Here is a 15943-nt window from a genome sequence, read left to right as displayed (position 1 = left end):
TTGTAAACACAGGCAGCTGTGGTGAGACCAACGAGCAGTGCTCTGAATTGAAAATGACTGGCCAGCAGGAAACAGAGGTACCTCCCGGATTGCTGTTGTATCTTTATGTAACCATAGGCATACTGGAGATCTGTAGAGCACATCCAATTGTCCTACCTCAACATAGGTAACATGGACTGTGCCATGACCATCTGGAACTTTGTCTATCTCACAAACTGACTGAGATGGTTGAGGTCCAAAACTGGCCTGAGGTCCCCTGTCTTTTTCAGAATGAAAAAGAACCTGGAATAGACTCTGGATCCCAAATGGTCTTGGGGCCACACTGGATGACTCTTATTTCTAGCAATTTTGAAACCTATTTTGCTGTAGATTCCAACTCACTGAGTAGAACATTGGGAATATTTAACTTCTTCTTTGGAAGGAACGAAAAGGGAATAGTGTAGCCTCTGGTGATTATTTTTAGCACCCAAGATTCCAATGTAATGTTTTGCCAAGCTTGTGGGTGTAAGGTTAAGCGCCCCGACTGTCTCTAGAGTGTAGAAGACAGGTAACCCTTCAGGAGCACTGATAAAAGTTGCTCAGTGAAAAGGACACAAAAACCCTGATTATGTGGTCAACCTCTGTTCCTAGGGAAACTTCTGTTTGAGTTTCCTCCCCCTCTGCCTTGGGGGGAGTCTGCCTCCAGGAGTGCTTTGGTGACAACCCTGCAATTTTCTGAACCACATCTTGTTACTACTCCTTTGGTTCCCAGAAAAGGCTCTCTGTGGGGTAGAGAAACGGATTCCCATGGCAGACATAGTCTTACTGTCTTGCTCATTTCTAGTAAGCATTTCTTTAACTTATGCTCCACAAAGAGTTGAGCCATTGACTGGGCATTAATGAAGGGCTTCTAAAGCTTTCTGCAAAATCATAAAGACACATCCAGGCATGGTGATGCTGGTACTTCTAGCCTGGTTGTACCATCAGCTGCATTGGAAAGCAGATTAATGGCCATATTAGAAGTTGATTCTAGGGTAGACAGTTGGGTGTCCACTGTTTTTTTTTAACATCTGCTAGTAAGTTACCCTGTAGGGACATTATAATTCTTGTTTCTAAAAATGATTAAAAAATGTGTTATCCTGCATAGCAGTATTAATAAGTGTAGTGGCATACCGTAATATGCCAGGCAGGGAGTATTCTGCCCTTCAAAGCATATTCAGGTAGTTTATATTATAGTTGTATAGATTCAGCATGTATTGATCTGTTCCTGCCATCTAGTGGCCTTTTATTTTATAACAGTTAGAATAACTTGTTTACAGCATTATAGCATCCCCAGGAAGTGATGTAACTCAGTCAGGAATCAGCTCCTTTTTAATTCTAGCCCTCATGGAGTGCACACCCGACCTTCTTTCCTCAGGCCCTGGCAATCGCATCATCTGTGAGTAATTTGTATGCTGTAATTCTTCTGAATTTAGATGAGCTGTATATAGTTGTATATATACTGATATGTGGCAATTTATATTGGGTTGCAGACAGTTTTACAGTTTTAAAGATAAGGAATATGTGTAAAGCTACAAGAAACTCTGGTTCTTTTTCTTACTGGATTTTCTTAAAGTGTTAAGCTGTCCATTTAGTTGTACTACCCATTGCACAGTGCTGTGAGAATGGAACAACATGTCTAAGTTTTTGTCCATTTTGGGCCTAAACAAAGGCTAAAGGCAAATCTGACTAACCTCAGAAGCTAAGGGAAAATGTCATTTTCTACATCAAATGGACTCTTTCACTACAGTGTCCTGTCTTTTGGTCTCTAAGGAACATAAGCAACATTCCAGTCACTGCAAACAATATGCTGAGACCAAACACAGACATGCAATGGCCTACCTGAACTATGCGGTACTATTTCCTACAGAATGGAAAATCCATGTCCCTAGATTCCAGTTTGCTTAACATTCCTTGCAGTTGATTATCTGATAACCCAGCTAACTGCACGTTAGTCAAGACAGAAGCCCAATATTTAGGCTATGTGATAGGTTCAGGAATAATGAAACCACTGACTTTAAAAGTGGAAACAGTGCAAAACTGGTTGTTGCTAACTGTTACAAATCAGAGTAAGACTTTTTTTCTTAAGATTGGCTATTATTGTAAATTTATTCACAATTTTGCTACCATTGCTTGCATCTAACCGATATGACCAAGGGTAAGGATTCCTTGAAAGTTAAATGGACATTTGAACAGAACAATCTTTTTAAGTAACTGAAAGATATGTTACATTTAAAAAACAGTACTAAAAGGACAATATTTTCCCAAGCAATTCAAAGTACCCACAGATGACTCTGAGTTAGGCATAGGTAATTTCTTGGTTCAGGTTATAAATGGGAATAGGCATCCCTTATGTTATGTCAATCGAAAAGCAATAATGCTGACAGACATAATCACCTACTAAATGGAAATGCCTGGCCATAAGACAGGCTCTTCCTACTCAAAAAATATCTGTCTGGTAGAGTTTTTGTGTTAGTACCTGGTCATGCCCCTTTAAAGTGGCTCTACAGACAAAAATGATTGTAGCCCCAAAATTTCATAATGGCCTTTGACCATGCAGCCCTTTAATATAAAGATCTACCACATTCACTAAATGCAGGTGGGCTGAGGTGGGCCTACAACACATCCAATGGGCTGGAACCTGCCAGAAGGGTAGTGGGGAACACATAACAGAGTGAATACTGAGCCAGGAAAATGAGCCAGGGGAAACACATTGATGAGTAAAGAAAAGCTGCATTAAACAGGCTTAAACAAGTAGGCAAATCATTACCACTGTAATTAAAGGGAATCAGATGCTCTGGGAGCCATATCAAGGGCGCTACCCCTGGTAAGGTCAAATTCTGCATTCCTGAGTCGAGAGAGGAATTCAAGAGTAGTCTCTTAGAAGGAAAGTTGTAGTTGAAAGATGTCCCTGAAAGGAGAAGCTAGGAGGTCACTCCTGAAGCTACAAAGGGATAAAGGCTTTTATCTATCTTACATGCTGAAGAAAAGTCTTTTGGAGTTATTTTGAAAAACTTGCTTGTTTGGCTAAAGACCCTAAACTATTTGCAAGTACTGTTTTGTTCTGGACCATCATGAGTTCGAGCAGCCTATGCTCAGTGAAAATGGAGAAAAAATAAATTAGAATGCTTTTTATTTTGTTTCTTTCATTTCCCCATTTTGGTAAAAAGCTGAACTTTTAACTTTTCCCTTATAAATATACTTGTTTAAAGCTGCAGACCTGATTTTTGATAATGCAAACATGTTTATTTATAAACACATAGCCTGTCCTCCACTGTGGTGCGGTAGTCATGGACCTTAGGGTTAGGGCACGGGTCATGGTAAGGGGATAGCCCTACTAGCTATCCCCTTAACATGACCCGTGCCGTAACCCTAAGGCCCGTGATTACTGCACCACAGTGGAGGACACAGAACATTTTCCTACTGTCCTCCACTGTGGTGCGATACATTCACAGAAGCAGTGTTCGCGAAAGTGCACTTTCGAATAAGTGCACTTTCACATAACTGAGCGGTCTAATGCTCTTTTTCGAATAAGTGGTATTCGATTAAAGGCAGTAGACCCATATATATATATATATATATATATATATATATATATATATATATATATGTATATAGAGAGAGAGGGAGAGAGAGATATACATATGTGGGAACATAAAATTTTGTTCTTCCCTTCTTACTTGAGCACTATGTTAAACCAATTTGGCCAACATAACAGCTGCTCGAATGTAGAGATGTGAGATCATGTGATGTGGAAACTGGAACTATGCCCTTTCCCCAATTTTGTGGGATCTTGTGGTTGGTAAATGCAAGTAGCAGAGGGTGTTTGGGATTGCAAACAGGCTACAAAAAATGTTTTTATTGTTTTTTGCCCCCAGGTTATGTGTGGGAGCATGCATGCTGACGGATCACTAAACTGATTGTTGATTATTCTTTTCGATAACTAGTGGTTTGCTAATTTGGGTGACAATTTACTTATATATCTATACATACATATATGTAAATACACACATACCTATACCATATTTACAATGTATAAAATGCACACACACACACACACACACACACACACACTTTCTGAAGCCTGGCTAAATTGGGAAGTGGAGCAGCCAAGCTATCAATTTTAGGGTGTGGAGAGAAGGATGAAGTGCACCTGACATGTGCATCAGTAGGTCTGGAACTGGGTCCAGAGTCCAAGGCTTCTCTTGAAGATGAGGCCAAAGGAAGGGGAACCAAACTTGATGAGGCCAGTAAGGAGCAATGAGAATTATCCTGCTTCCCAAGGACTGTGTTTTCTGAATGACTCTGGGCATGAGAGGAAACAGAGAAAAGGCATACAGAAGTCCCGAGGACCAATCGTGAGCAAGTGCGTCTGTCGGTGTCTCCCCCTGAGGGGAGATTAGGGTAAAGTAGTTGCTGCACTTGGCATTCATGGGAGTGGCAAAAAGATGGCAGCAAGGCAGACCCCATGTTCAGAAAATCATTTCCGCTACATTCTGATTGAGAGACCACTCATGAAGCATTAAAATTGTCCTGCTCAGCTTGTCTGCTATTAAGTTGGACTTCCCCAGAATGTGTGTTACTATTAGAAAGCGCTGGGAAGAAACTGCCCATTGCCAAACTCTTAGGGCCTCATGACATAGGGGGTAAGATCTGGTTCTCCCCTGCTTGATATGTACTAAACCACAGACATATTGTCTGAGTGTATCGCAATTGTCCCTAGAGGGAGAGAGTCATGAAATGCTTGCAATGCAAGAAGCACTGCTCTTATCTCTAGGACATTTATATGCAAGTGAGCCTTGTGTTCTTGCCATGTACCTTGGACTGTTCTCCCCAGATAATGCCCCCCACCCTATCTGGGAAGCGTCCATGGTCACCGTAGTTATGGGTTGTTGTGGAAGAAAGGGTCTCCCAATGGTCACATGACTGGAGTGTATCCACCATCTTAAAGTCGTTTTTGCATGATTCCGTTATCCTGATCGAGTAAGACATAGGAAGCTCTTGAAGTGACCATTGGGAGAACAACAGCCATTGAAGGATCCTCATGTGCATTCTGGCAAGAGGAACCAGTGTTATTGTGGAAGCCATTGTCCCTAGTAATCTTAGAATTATCTTTGCTTTCACCTTGGTCTTGGGAAGAATATAAAGAATCTGCTGTCTGAGTGCTACAACTCTATCTGTTGGAAGATGTGCTACCATAGACGCGGTGTCTAGATCTGTGCCTATAAATGCTATATTTTGACAGGACAACAAGGCAGATTTTTGAAAGCTGACTGTACTACCCAACAGAGTGCAAACGTCCAAAGTTAGATCCCTGTCTTGTTGGAGTAGATGCTTGGTGGTGGCAGATAGCAGCCAGTCATCTAGATATAGAAACACTCGGAATCCTAGATGCCTCAGGTGAGCCGTGACTACTGCCATGCACTTGGTGAACACTCTGGGGGCTGTAGTGAGACCAAAGGGCAGAGCTTGGAACTGATAATGACTGGCTCCCAGCTGGAAGCGTAAGTACCTTCTCGATGTCCTGTACATTTTTATGTGGTAGCAAGCATCTTTGAAGGTCTATTAAGCACATCCAATCGTCTTTCCCTAAAAAGGGAAGTATAGACTGCAGTGTCACCATTCGGAACTTTGACATCTTGACAGATTCATTTAATTTGCTTAGGTCTAATGTGGGTCTCCAGTCCCCTGTTCTTTTTGACACCAAAAAGAATCTTGAGTAAGTTCCGAATCCTATTTGGTCTGTGGGGACTTCTTGGATGACTCTTTTGTGTAGCAACTTTTAAATCTCTATAGTTGCTTGCTCCCTTAGATTGGGTGGAACATCTGGGATTGTTCTGGTCTGTGGAACAGGATTGGAGGATGGAATGGAGTATCCTCTGGATATTATTTTTAGCACCCATTTGTCTCTTGTGATAGTTTGCCAGGCTTCTGGGTACATGGATAAACGTCCCCCAAATGCCTCCAGAGTAGAGCAGTTGGGCCTCCTTTCAGGAGCGCTGATAAGAGCGTCCATGAAAGGAATCATGGTCACCCTGGTTCTGCAGGCCCCCTCTTCCTCTGGGGCAGCGTCTACCATTGTTACCTCCCCTTCTGCCCCTGGGGAAGGAATCACCCCGTGCATCCTGGAAAACTCTCTGGGATCTTTTGAACCACATTTCCCCACTCTTCTGACCTTTAGGATAAGGTCTTGAAGGTACAAAAAAATGTACTCCAACGGCAGAGAGAGTTTTTCCTTCCTGCTCGCATCGGGTGAGAGTGACTTTTATTTTGGGTTCAAAGAGTGAGGAACCATCAAAAGGGGCGTTAGTAAAAGTAGACTTAAAGGGCTCTACAAAATTGCACAAGCGCTTCCAGGAGTGTCTCCTAAGGGAAACTCCGGAACCCGGTGCCCTGCTCAGTCCATCAGCTGCGTAGGATATCAGCCTCATGGAGGAGTTGATGATGGAATTTAAGGTGGATACCCGGGAGGAAACCTTCTCATTCACCCCTACAGCTAATGTACCTTGTAGAGTATCTCCTAGCTCTTTCAGGAGATCTCTTTGTAGCCTTGTAAAGTGAGTTAGGTAGTTCAGCGATCACAGTGTAAATGTCGCTGATAAAAAGACACGCTTCCCGTATCTCTCCATTGTTCGAGAGTCTTTATTCGGAGGATGAATAGATGAGGATGTCTCTGAACATTCCCCCATAGCATCTACAGGTACCCCCTTAGTGAGAAAATCCTTTCCCAAAGGAGCTGACAAGAATTTATTTGGCCTCTGAGAGACTGGTTCTATTGTGTCAGGTGACTCCCATGCCTTTCAACAAACCAGGTCCATTAGCTCATCGAAAGGCGGAGACACCCAGGAGGCTGAAGGTTGAGATCCAAAAGCCTTCATGTACACTGACTCCTCATCAGAAGGGGTGGTGGCCTGCCAGCCGCCTCTCTGATTAAGGATCTGTAGAATATCTGCAAATGAGATATCATCAGAGGACAACCGTGGGGACCATTCCGACTCCACGAGGTCAGTGTCTGAAGTGACGGACTCATCTGGAGAGTCTACGTGCTTCCTCTTGCAAGTTCTCTTCCAAGGTGGCTTCTCCGAAGGATATTCTGAGGAGGCCTCGGAGGAGAGGGGTTCGTCCAATGGGGGATCCTGAGGCTCTAGATCTCTGCTGTCCTGTGGAATGGGTGGTGCCAAGACAGTAGCCAGTGCCTTAGGGGAACGAGTGCTAGTATCCGTCTGTGGAGCTGTATGGGTAGACAGCACACTCCTCATCAGCTCAAAGGTGGATGCCACCAGTTGTGAAGACTCCCTTGGCTCCGACGAGACAGAGGAACACACCAGAACCAGCAAGATTGGACCCGAGGCCGATGTAGGAGCCAAGATCACCCGGGCTGACGCTCCAAGGGGTAGGCTCAGCACCGAAGATGATCAGGGCCGAGAACCCCCCACTGGGGGCTGACCGGCTCCCAGATTCTCCGGACGGCACTGAGAGTGTCAGAGCAGAAGTTGGTTCAATGAACACCGAAGGGGGTCTCGGATTCGACAGATCCACTGTTAGTGGTACCAAGCACTCTGGCTCCAAAGGTCCAGCTTGGCTCGGAGGAGGAACAACAGTGGGTACAATTGGTAAAGTAGGTTCCGGGTCCAAATGGGTCGGAGCCGAAAATAATTTAGTTAGCTCCGGCAAATTCAAGAGTCTGCCCACCACCCGTTCCATGTCATGGTCAGATAAGCTCCTGGTGGACCTGATGGAGAACGAGACCTGTGCAGAATGGGAGATCTCAGTGTTGGAGAAACTGGTGAAATATTCATGAACCGGCTCTGAGAAGAGGTATCTTGTGGCTCCAAGGACTTTGGAACTGAAGAACCAGGCTTGTCAATTAGTATAACCTCCAACGGCTCTGACGACTGTGGATCTGAGGAGGTAGTGGCCTTAGAAATTTTTGGTAACTTGACTGGTGGTTCCGACTGAGCCGATGTTGCAGGTGATTGTCTCTTGTGGGTCTTTTCCTTTTTGGAAGAAGGAGAAGAAGAAGAGAAAGAAGAACAGCTTCCTCAAAAGTTGGCTTTAAGAGCCCTTTAAGGATCAATTTGTTTCTCCTTTCTTGTAGAACCCTGGCACTGAAGGAGTGACAAAACATACAATCTTCTTGTAAATGAATTGCTCCAAGGCAATACACACATATGATATGACCGTCTGAGATGGAAATTTTTTGTGAACATTTCTGGCATTTTTTAAAGCCCGAAGACATGTTCCCTCTCTTTTGGGTCTTTAGACATGATCAAGATAAGACCACAGTATAATAACAAGAAATTTTACTACTGAACTATTTAAGCTAAACTGAGTAGTTGACTAAGGGAAACACAAATGGGACAGACAACAAGGGAGTAAAATAGGGCCTCTAACTCAAACGGCCCTATTTCCCAGACAAAACAACACACTATCTACAAGCTCTCTAACTAAAACGGGTGAAGAGCTCTCTAACCTAAATGAGCTATTAAATGACTATGACAAGACACAACAACAACCACTACTAGGGATACAATTAGGCCTATGAAACGATGGCCAAAAGCAGCACTAACGGGAATAAAGCTATAACTATGTAACTACAGCAAGAAAATACATAACAATTTAGATATTGCTAAATACTAAGCTATCTATTTTAAAAAAGAACAGGATTACAGGTTCTAAAAGGAAATATGAAGAAATTTTTTCACAACTTAGCCATGGCCAAGATGAGCACATCCAACCTCGTAAAGCGGCAAACAAGATCTGGGGAATTACACCACTGTATTATAGGATACCTACTTGCCATGAGCCAAGTTTGAGTCTTTCAGCTGTGTATTCGGCCGAGTCGGAGCCGAGAATTGACTCTGAACACATCATTGTAAGAATGAAGGCGAGATAGGACAACATAACATCAGTGAATCACAAATTCAACAAATCTGTTTCATTTGACTGTGTTTTACTACAAACTTTCTGATGAAGAAGAGAACACAAAATCTGACTCATTTCATTGTAGTTTACCAAAAGCTTTCTGATAAAGAAGAGAACCATTAACCCCATCAAGGGAAGGGAGACCCACCAGATCTCCCAACAAAATGAAGCTTACCAAGAGGGAATGTAGCACCTCAGTGTAATGTATTTCCTGACAGGAAATATATTGGTAAACAAATACGTTTGGGAAAGTCGATAAATTATGTTTTATCAAATACCACTAATGCAATGGCAAGCTTACCAGGGATGAGGACAACTGACTTTCTGCAGTCTTAGCCTTCCTGTGATTTCCCACCATTACTGCCTTAGTTGATAAAATGATACCCCCAACTATGGCAACAGTGCTGCTATACTTTATGCATTTATTTAATTCAGGGGCAGCTCACTCCAGCAACCAGTTTCCGTGCATTTATTATACAATGTAATCCAAGAGGTAAGATGGTATATCAAATACATTTTTCTTATGTTCATTTGCAAGTTTTATTTCTAATTCTCATCTCATCTGTGCACTGCCATAAAATATTTAGAAGGCAACTTGAGTTACTGTCTTAACTGAAGTATGAAACATGAAACTGATTAACACTTCCCTTCCTGCATAAAGCAGCAGTTTTATGAATTCATTCATACCTTACAGTGTCTTCAGTCAGAAATTCAAGGTCTACCTCTACAACAGTAACACTAAGCAATCTCTTTCAGATTTGAAACTGCCACTTATAAACGAAACCAGATTCAATTAGAGATGAGCATTTACAGAAGGAGCAATAAAATAATGAGGGAACACACTAACTGCTGTCCTGCAGTCATACCTGGTCTAGCAGAACAAGGCATATTGTTCTTATCACCACAGAAACCAAATAACAATAGCAACTTTGAGTCAAAGGGAAAATGAAAGACAGGAAGGCAAGGAGAACAACACTGTAAGTGAGAGAAAAAAACAGACACACATTACTTGTTAGTTGGGCTGAAAATAAAGAAGGAACTTGCAGCTGGCATGGGGACAGCCTTCTCCTTGAGCTGCAATTCAGCAAGTGGGCGAGGACGAGGGCTCAGGGGAATATCAGGCTCCTCCTCTTCATCATCCCCTATGCAAAAAAAATAAAATGCAGTCAGAGCTCTGCTATGGTTTCTGGCACAAATGTTTCACTTGAATTATTATTTTTAAGATTTTATAGTCTTTGGAATAGACTAAACAAGAAAACAATGGCATAGGAAGAAAATCACATTCACATATGGTTGGTGATAATGGAACTGTTAAAAATATCCAAAATACTCATGACAATGTTCAAATAAATGCAAGTTCAGATAAAGTTGGACTGCCATTAGGGAAACACCGACACAAAGACTCACTTGAAGTAACATCATGTAATGATGAATTAACACTACGCATAACTGCTTAGTACAATAAGGTTACCGCAAGGATATGCAAAATTATTTTACTCAAATAATATCTCACAGATAGTTGAACTTCCACTGACATCTTTCTTAAAATTATTAACCAAAATGAGCAAGTCAGAATAATCTGTGATTATCCTCTGTCTCATTTTCATTTGCAAAATAATACAATACATGACGAGAACACTCAAAGAAAGTCATAGCGCTGCTCCAACATCTGGAGAGAAAGCTCTGTACATACTGCTTGTTTAGACTTAGCAGCCTGTTTTGAATAAAATCTGTACAGTTCTCATAGAAGCATTTTGCTAATATTGAAGACTAGGAGCACTTGTTATTAACATTGATCATGTTAATATAAGGGCCCTTATGATCTAGTTTTAAAGTGGCAGCCATCAGACTCAAATGTTTCTGTCCTTACTGTGGCTATTCTTTTATCATTCTCTTTTAAAAGGTGTCATCATTTATTGTTAAGAAGAAAGTACAGTTTTGTACCTACCATAAATGTAGATGTTCGAAGATCCACATTGCTGCAGTCCTTACATATATACCAAAGTATTAGGCTGACGTCGGTCATCAGATCTGACATCAGACATGACCGACGCCATATCCTCAGTCTTTTCTTGCCCCAGATGTCAGAAGGCCCTAAAAGAAAGGCCACAGCCAAAACAGGATACCTCCCAAAAACATGCCCAACAACAACCATCACCCAAACCATATAACCATGCCAAACTAGGGAAGGTTGTGGATCTTCGAACATCTACATTTATGGTAGGTACAAAACTGTACTATGTTCTTCATCTCACATTGCTGCAGTCCTTACATATGGGTAGAATCCCAAAGCAGAGGTAAAGGGAGGATGGCAAAATCATAAAGCATTAGGGGCCACCAAAATGCCCTGGTATATTGCAGTGGCAAATCCAGCCCTAGACTTAGAATAAAGAGGAAGGTGGTAATGCTTGGAAAAAGTATGTACTGAACTCCAAGTGGCTGCTTCCAAAATATCTTTTGTAGCTACCCCCCTTAGAAAGGCAGTAGAAGTGGCAGTAGCTCTAGTGGAATGAGGTCTGATTCCAGCCGGAATCTCCTTACCATGATGGGAATAACAGAAAGAAATACAAAACCCAATCCATTTAGAAATAGTTTGTTTTGAAACAGGTTTTCCCTGAGAACCCAAAGCAAAAGAAACAAACAACTGCTGAGACTGCCTGAACCCCTTGGTTCTGCTCAAATAATAACGTAACTGCCTGTGTATATCCAAAGTATGCAAAATCTTCTCCCTTTATTTTGGGGTTTGCATAAAAAGTAGGCAAATGAATAGTTTGGTTCAAGGCCACACTAGAAACCACTTTAGGCATAAAGGAAGGATTAGTACCCTATCCTTATGAAAAATCAGGAAAGGTTCCACTGCCATAAGGGCCTGTAATTCAGAAACCCTTCTTGCAGAGGTAATGGCCAACAAAAGCAGTCTTCCATGATAAATACTTTAACTCGGCAGTAGCTGCAGGCTCAAAAGGTTGTAGAGTAAGCTTTTCCAACACAAAATTGAGATCCCAAGCAGGAGTAGGAGGGGTCTTATGTTCTTTGCCCTCTAAGAAATTGCTTAAACAAAGGATGGGAAAATAAAGGAGGGTTACAGTCATAGTGAGCAGAAATGGCTGCAGCATGAACCTTTATCGAGGAGAAAGACAAACCCTTGCCCAATAACTCAGTAAGATATTGAAGAGAAACACTTAAATCAGGCTTGGAAACATCAAAGTCCTTTCCAAAGAAAAAATCTCCTCCATTTATCAGCGTAAACTTTCCTTGTACTAGGCCTTCTGGCCTCCAAAATAACATTCAAAACTTGTTGTGGAAGCTGAGACCCTCCAGGGTCTAAAACAGAATATGCCAGGCTGTGAGATGCAGAGACTGAATCTTGACATTGAGGAAGTGATTGCCCTCCTGAGACAAAGATGCGGAATCAAAGGCAGAGGCCATGGAGGCTCCCTGCCAAACCTCAGTAGTGGGTACCAGTGCTGTCGATGCCAATCCGCTATCAGAATCATGGATGGCTTGTCTATTCTAGCCTTCAGGAGTACCTTGGGAATGAGAGGCAGAGGTGGAAAGGCATAGACATGAAGACTGCTCCAACTGAATGATAGAGCATCCACCTTCCAAGCTGTGGGATGAAACATTTTGTGCAAAACTTTGGCAACTGGTAATTTAGTGGAGAAGCTAACAGATCTATGTCTGGAGTCCCCCATAACACTGTCAACTTTGAAACACAGGAGGATCCAGTTTCCACTGAGGATCCACAATTTGTCTGCTCAACACATCTGCTAAGGAGTTCTGTGCTCCTGGTAGAAACCTTGCCTGAAGATTGAGGTGTAAACTGAGAGCAGTCTCCCACAAAATCATCGCTTGTTGATGTACCACATGACAGTAGTGTTGTCTGTTTGAATCAACACCTGTCCTGGGTGAAGTAAATCCTTGAAGGCCATCAATGCAAATTGACTGCTAACATCTCCTTCAAGTTGATATGCAAATGTTGAAGTCTGACAGGCCACGTGTCTTGCACCCATTTTCCATTGAGGTGTGCTCCCAAGCCTTGTCCGAGGCATCTGTCGCTAGAATCTGACTGGTCGGGTCACAGAGAGTCCCTTGTTTAGGTGACATTCCTGAGCCCACCACAAAAATTCTTTCTGAATGCAAGGTATTATCTGAATGACAGTGTCTAGATCTTGGCAGTGTTGTGTCCATACATTTTGAGATACCATTGAAGCTTCCTCATATGCAGTTTGGCATTGGGAAGCACCAGAATACAAGATGCCATGAACCCCAAGGCTTGAAGGACTGTCTTTGCAGTCAGCCTGGACTGTAGAGACATTTGATGGAAATAAAGAGAAAGGCTTCTTTGTTTGTCCGGGGTCAAAAGGCCATCTGGGAAGCTGTATTCAGTCTCACACCCAGAAAGCACATGTCCTGAGAGGGTACTAGACTGGACTTTGTTTCGTTCACAGAATACCCTAGGCATCTTAACACTACCATCACATACTGTAGATGATGCAGAAGTTCGTCTTTGTGTTGTGCAATAATCAGGCAATCGCCCAAATAAGGATAAATCTGTATTCCTCTTAACCTGAAAAAGGCTATCACTGGAGCCAGAACCTTTGTGAACACCCTTAGATAAGCCAAAGGGCAATGCAGAGAACTGATAATGCAAATTTCCAGCCTACCTCCTGCAACTGGGCCTGATAGGAACATGAAGATAAGCCTCTTTGAGATCCAGAGTTACCATCCAGTGATATTTTCCCAACAGAGGTAAAAGCTGTTGTAACGTCAACATTTTGAACTTTGGAATGTCCAGATAAGTGTTGAGGATAGATAAATCCAAAATCGGTCTCCACGTTCCCCTCTTTGGTACTAGAAACAGGCGAGAATAAAATCCTAGTCCCACTTCTGACAGAGGAACTGGCTGTATAGCTCCTATATTGGGTTGGGAGGGTGGCCTAATGGTTAAGGTGTTTGCCTTACAAACACAAGGTACAGGGTTTGAGTCTCACAGGGGATAAATGGCTAGGCTTAAAATGGCTCGCAGGGGCAGTTAGCCTAGTACTAATCTATGAATCTATGAATCTATTTGAAGAAGTAAAGAAATCTGCTTGTGAGCCTCTATCCTTTGCCGAGGAGGAACGTCTGGCATGCCTTTGAAAGGAGGCAATGTATGGAAATAGAACTTGTAGCCTCGGTTTATAATGTCCAATAACCATTTGTCCTGGGTGACTAAAAGCCAGTTTTGTTTGAAGAGTGCTAACTTTCCTCCCAAAGGAGCTGCCAGGGAAGAAGAATCTGGCAGCTGAAAATGCAGGTCATTGGGCCTGTTTACGAAAGGACTGGCCTCACCTGCAGATTGTGCAGGTGAACTCCAAGTTCTAGGCCTGAATGTACTGTGAGCTCTGCCCCTGCCCCGTCTAGATCTACCCCTAGACTGAGAATCAGAAGAAGGGTAGGTCCACCCCTTAGTAGGCCAATTTCTACTAAACTTTGGAGGTTGCACCTGCAAAAAATCTTTAACAGTCTGCATGGACTTAGCCTTGTCTTCCATTTTCTTCAAAACCACTCCACAGGGGACCAAACAAAACTTCAGACTGTAAAGGGCATCCAGAATTCTAGTTTTAACATGCTCGGACAAATTCTGATCCTTAAGCCAAGAACTGAACCAGTGGCAGCCACCCTAGAAGAGGCCTGTACAGCATCAAAACCACACTGCAAAGAATGCTTACCCACCTGTTCAGAGACATGTACTAAATCCTGCAATTCTTACACTCTATGCCCTCTGCCAAAGCATCCACTTTAGATTTTAGCTGAGAAAGGAGGAAATTCTGATATTTCAACATATGAAACTGGCAATTTAAAGCCCTCATTGCTAAAGTAGAAGAGGTATACACCTTCTTACCCCATCTATCCAAAGCTCTAGCTTCCTTATCTAGAGGAACCGGATTCTTTACAACAGAAGCTCTAACACCCTTAGGCCCCTGACTAATAGTTTCTGGGTCCCTAGGACTCTTATAATATTTATGAGCCTCAGGCACCCTGTCATACCTGTCCGGTTTAACTGGCCTAGGAGGCAAAGAATCTGGATTAAGGGAAGCCTCCGAGAAAACATCTTGAACAACATCCAAAACAGGAGGTATAGCCAAGGGTCTATGCTGTGGTAAAAACAAGAATTCCCTAAGCCTCTTCCGTGAATCAGAGAAATCCTGTCCTTCCCACTTAAAATGCTCCCTCATGGAATGCAGAGTTTCTGAAAATGAAAAATCCTCTGGAGGAGAAGCAGAAGGAGTGGAATCCTCTGCATCAGAAAAGGGGAAAATCAAGAATATCTTCAGCAGAAGAGTCTGAGTCATCTGAGGCCTGCTCCAAACTTTCCAACTCTGGCTCCACCCTGGGCCTCTTATCAGGAGGGGGCATAGAACCTCTAATTAAAGTAATCAAATCTTCTGCCATTTTAAGCATGTGCTTTTTAGGCACAGACCCTGAAGTACCTGGAGGGACACCAGAGGAAGGCAAAACAGACCTGCCCTTAGAAGAAGCCTTAGAAATAGTAGCAGAAGGCCTAACCACCTTAGGCATAGAAGGGAGAACAGAAACTTGAGAGGCCCCTTCAGCTTGACCGGACTCCTGTGAGGCCACATCCTGCAAAATCAAAGTTTCCCCCTGAGACTCAACAGAAACTTCAGCCGGCTCCACCTGCTCCACTGTAGTTTCTGCAGGACCGAAACGGACAAATCAACCTGTCTAGGTTTCAAGGATTTGTCTTTGCGCTTCTTCATGGCGGAGGAGGATCCCATATTATAATTACACCGCTTACCAAAGACTAACCTAGCACAATCTAACCTTCTTTTATAGTGCGCTTATTAAACCTAGCATTAAAATCGACAATTTACTTCGCGCCGTGGGGTCCCAAACAAGGAATGCAAGGAGAGTGATAATCCCTATGCGTATCTGTTTCCCACAAGAAATACAATTATTCACTTTTTCTGACATCCGAATTAACTGAGGCAAGAAA

The 15943-nt window shown here is 42.7% G+C and overlaps 1 protein-coding gene across 3 annotated transcripts in view; it reads right to left on the bottom strand.

Annotated features, from left to right (window-relative positions):
* CACNA1S (calcium voltage-gated channel subunit alpha1 S) overlaps positions 1 to 15943 on the bottom strand; it is a 3469037-nt gene that overhangs the window by 1995356 nt on the left and 1457738 nt on the right. For all 3 annotated transcript variants that reach the window (XM_044076603.1, XM_044076604.1, XM_044076605.1), the window contains one exon: positions 9953 to 10085. In XM_044076603.1, the coding sequence (XP_043932538.1) occupies positions 9953 to 10085 (133 nt within the window). The remainder of the gene's footprint in view (positions 1 to 9952; positions 10086 to 15943) is intronic.

This window comes from Protopterus annectens, chromosome 7.part0, assembly GCF_019279795.1.
Source record: "Protopterus annectens isolate FY-2018-M chromosome 7.part0, PAN1.0, whole genome shotgun sequence".
Lineage (NCBI taxonomy): Eukaryota > Metazoa > Chordata > Ceratodontiformes > Protopteridae > Protopterus > Protopterus annectens.
Note: the sequence above shows the minus strand (reverse complement) of the source record. Positions and strands in the feature narration are given on the sequence as shown.